At 40.8% G+C, this 4,725-nt stretch overlaps 1 protein-coding gene across 1 annotated transcript in view; it reads right to left on the reverse strand.

Annotated features, from left to right (window-relative positions):
• Positions 1 to 2,998, reverse strand: part of LOC104411466 (poly [ADP-ribose] polymerase 14-like) — a 16,541-nt gene extending 13,543 nt beyond the window's left edge. The window contains exons 1-2 of the mRNA XM_010021887.1: positions 2,902 to 2,998; positions 1,609 to 1,896 (exon numbers count right to left, since the gene is read on the reverse strand). Coding sequence (XP_010020189.1) covers positions 1,609 to 1,896; positions 2,902 to 2,998 — 385 coding nt within the window. The remainder of the gene's footprint in view (positions 1 to 1,608; positions 1,897 to 2,901) is intronic.
• Between the last annotated feature and the right edge of the window lie 1,727 nt (positions 2,999 to 4,725).

Here is a 4,725-nt window from a genome sequence, read left to right on the forward strand (position 1 = left end):
CAAGAAAAAAAATCAGATCAGGTTCATTTTCTGGCTATGGCTTTATACACAACTAATCAGACATAAGTCAACACTTCAAATTTGGATTCTTTCAGGTTTATGATAAACACATTGTATTTTCACAGGGTTTTCCCCCTGTTGTCATCACAACAGAAAACAGTCAGGTCACTTTTATGCCTGTCAGGCAAACACACAATTAAGTTTTTAAAGGATCTACTTATTTCCTAAAGGCTACACCAAAACCCTGGGATTAGACCACAATATGAAAGGCAAATAATTTCTGACTTCCAAAGCAGAAAACACTTTCTCAGAGACTAAAAATTTCTTTGGTTTAGTTATACCACAGACTAATCCCTTCACACCTGTAAGATTTCTGAGCAACTTCATTCTTACATATTACCAATAGTACAACTGTTCCTGCTAAACTGAGGCAAAGTGGCATATAACCTATTTTCACCACATTCTACCTTCTAAATAGATTTACAATTTTTCCACACAGAAGACAGAACTCTTTTTTCCTGTGCCATCTCCTCACCCAGAGTCAAGCACATGTAAAATCACCTTGTCCGTAAAGGGACTCAAGTGCAGCAGCACTCGAAGAATCCTGGAACCAGTTCACCACTGTTGGCTTAATTCAGTTCTCCTGGTAACGTGGTGCTGTTATCTCGACAACATCAGCTATGCCGTTGGATTACACTGTTTCTGAATGTGGTCTTATCATATCACTCACTGTTGCCCATGCCCTGGGATGGAATTAGTTGATAATATCAACCATAGGTCAACTGGGAAGTGCCCCTGACCTGTCACTGGTGAGAAGTAGGAGTAAACACCTCTCTGCCACAAAAAAGGCAGAAGAGAAAGTATATGGTATCAAACACCCTAAAAAAAAAAAAAACAAACAAAAACCCCTGTAGGCACGCAGTACCTTTACAACTAGTTGGTACTGCAGTATCGGGCAGAGCACATGCTGTTAATCCCACACTTCACACGACTGACAGCTGCTACTCTGTGTAAGGACAGCATCACTTGCCTCAGCATCCCAATGTCCATGCAGCACAGTCTCCAGCAATGACTGCAGCAGATATCTAATCTAGAGGACAGCTGTAAGATGCTGCTGCTTCCTTAATCCTCTCCCAGCTTCCAATCTATTACAGTAGATCCCCCAAGCCTAATGCAGCCTACTTAATAACCTTGAAAACCTCTGTTCCACATACTTGTTCCATTTTCTCTCATTTCCTTACAAACTTACTACACATGTGACACCTTTTGGCAAGGAGAGCCTTTACCATTGATCTTTTCTAAGACCAAATACGTCCTCTCATTGCTTGTGTAAAGTTAGAGTTAGTTTTCAGTCCTACCTGTTCTGTTTACTATGCAAGTCAGAGCTAGTCCTCTTCTGACTACCTTTTTTCTGTAAGGTATAGAGGCCAGTGCATGTCACTAACTTTAGTAGTGTAAATCCTCATTTAAAATGATGCAACATACATTAAACCTTAGACCTACGACAGAAAACATTCATTTCTTGCTTAGTCTCTCTCACACACATGCAAGTAGCTAATAAGCTACACAAGTGGCTAATCAGAAAGATCCACAACTCCGACTCCTTACCAATATCTCCAGTAAAAGTAACTACAGCAGCACGTATTTCAGGTATCATTTCCACACTGAAGTCATCATCATCCTCTGACAAGCCACTTATGTTCTCTACCAGCAGAATTAACATGCAGTCTTTTACTGTCTCCTGCACATTTTCAAGCACAACTGTGGTAGAAGGCAGGGATCTTTGAGAGTCCTCCACTTGGCACAGCTCCTGGAGAGTATCTGCCTGCCATGGCTTCACAAACAGGTCAATTTTCTTCACTGAGTGATGCCTCCTTTGCAAAACTTCTTGGGCATCTAGTTCCACAAGAAAACAAAGAAAGATGTGATCTTCCCTTCCCCTCCTGCCACAGCAGAGCAGCATGTTAAATTATATTGTACTTTAAAAATCTGGCCAGCTGTATTTTCTTATATCACAGAAGAAACAGAAATAAGAAAAAACTACATAAAAAGTTAGGGTCAGGATAAAAGCTACTCTGTGTTCTAGATGTCCCCAGTGTCTCCCAAGAGAAAAAAAAAGAGTTACTTCGTTAGGTAAGTGCTAACTCCTACTAGGACACCTCAAGTGCAAGCAACTGTTCTCCAGATCAGTAACATCTAATAAATAGCAAATAAAGAAATGGTCTTCCATCCTCCTTATCTTGTGTATTTAACTATTAGCTATGTAACTGTATTTGACTATGCTAAATATTTAACAATATTTAACTATTCCTTCTGCATAAACAGTTTCCTCTTTTTGCATACATCCTTCACAGACTAACAAGTAGCCAACAGCACTTTACTGTAAAGAAAAACATAGAAAAAATAGATAAATTGAAGCTACTTTAAAAAACTTTTTTCACTATAGATGTGAACATTCACCTCTCTGTCTTACAAATACATGATATTTACTACTTATTTTCCTCACAGTTCTCAAAACCCTGGCAATTGAAATGAATATGAAAGAAAATACAACACAATAGTATTCACTCATGATTTGCATTTAACACTGTACTATGCTTTATCCAGTCTCCTGAACTGGAATTAAAGCTTACATACTCTGTGGTGCTCCTGACATCATTTCTCCATCATTATTCTCTGTGAGCCTTGATCAAGTACTTGGGACAGCTCTAGAGAACCACTGTCAGAAGCACACATATGCATTGGATAGACAGGCACGTTTGTTCCTTTTACATCCTGCCAGACTTTGGAATAATACACCATTTCTGCTGGATCAGTGACCACAAAGAGAGCCAGCACTGGTAAAGGCCTAGTTTTAGAAGTAAACTTCAGTAATATAACACCCAAATGATACAATCATACCTTCCTCATCCTGAAAGGTGATGATCATTTGCTGATCTTTTTTGACATAGGACTCAATGGTCCCCCCACCAGACTTCTTTTTATTTTCAAAGTACATTTCCACAATCTCATCTTCTATTTCCTCCCCAGAGGCAGTGGTTACTACTATGACAGATTTCCTAGGGCTTGCTTTTTTCACTTCCAATTTCTCACATGATTCTGAAATGAAAGATCACACCCTAATGCAAAAGTTAAGAAAAAACCCAAGCTTATTATCTTCCAAGTTTTCACAACGCTTTTTGTTCAGATCACAGATAGGATCAGGGAAAACAACAGGCAAATAGTAATTCAGGTGGTGTTTTTTTCCACAACAGCCTTCAAATCTTAAATAAGCTGAGCGTATCACTAGCGTGAGTTGCCGTATAAACAGGTGAGGAGAAAAGGCTTCATCCCCAGGCAAGAAGAGCATAAGTAATGGCTATGAAAGCTTCTTTACAAACCAACAATCAGGGTATCCATCACTCTTCTGCCTCTCCATATCCAGTTCCAGCCATTGCTGTTTCTACACATGTTGTGCCACCAGAGCTCAGGTGTACCTGGGGTACACAGCTACAGATGTTTTATCAAAGGTCTCCCCAGCAGGGCTGGTGGCAGCAAGGAAGCTCTGTGTAGGGACAGCCTCACCCAGAACAATGCTCAATGTCCACTGCATACTATCCCTAAGGAACTGACCTGTCTGAGGCAGCCAGTGAAGCGGGGAGTTTCCTGAAGGAACTCATACAAAGGAAAAAAAAGATATTTATATACTTATTGAAGCTCAAGATCACGATCTCTGCACTACATTAGAGAAAAACCACAAGCCACCCAGGTGACCACGGTGCTATTGCAGTATAGAGGTCAACAAAAACCAATGAAGCAAGAATACACTGATATCTGTTTGATAAGTGGCACGCTTACCTGTCTTCTCCTGCTGAGTGTGCACAGAATAAGTTTCCTTTTTCTGGCAGCTGGGAAGGGACACCTGGGGTTCATTAACTAGACATAAATGACAATGATTTCTTAGTTACTGGCTACTTCAAGAAGAGTCACATTCTTGCTGTCCCAGGAGCTAGCACAGCTTGAATTTAGTTTTAGTTGACATTTTCAGAATCACAAACTTATATATATTCCTTTTGTTCAAACCACATGTCAAGTGTGGTCACAGAAACACCGTTTAAGCTCAAAAAGCCTCAGGCACAACGTTAAAAACCAAACTAGCACACTGTCATGCTGCATGATCCCCTGCAAGCACATCCTCCTGTGCGTTACAGCACAACCTTCATACATAAATTCTGTGTCGAACAAGAGATTCGTCGAGGACATCCTGTCCTGGGGGGAAGTGCCTTTAGAAGCCAAGCACCCCTGTGAAAGTGTCTATCATGATATATTCTGACTGCTCAACATCTCTACCTGTTGTCTTGAAACAATAAGGAACACAGTTAAATTATAAACCAAAAAAATCTGCCAAGCTGCATTCCTGGCCTCCCGCTCCTGGTCTTCACCTGTGTGCCACTCTTACTGGCACAAATAACTCATTTGCCTGTAGAGATAAAGGTGGTATGTGTGATTAGCCAACTCTGGTCCGCAAGGAGAATACAGGTGATATCTGCTGGGACCACAACAAAAACTGCATGGAAAGTTAGTTCGTCCAGGTTTTATGCATGCCTTGGAGTTTACTTAGGGGCCATTCTTTGCAAATTACATTAACTTCGTGTTTTAAAAAATGAAGGGGAGTGGTGGAGGGGGGAAAATGACAGAGCACAGCTCAATGCCAGCCTGGGCAGACTCTCGACGAGCAGAGGGCTC

The sequence above is a fragment of the Nestor notabilis genome, unplaced genomic scaffold (assembly GCF_000696875.1).
Source record: "Nestor notabilis isolate BGI_N333 unplaced genomic scaffold, ASM69687v1 scaffold15119, whole genome shotgun sequence".
NCBI lineage: Eukaryota > Metazoa > Chordata > Aves > Psittaciformes > Psittacidae > Nestor > Nestor notabilis.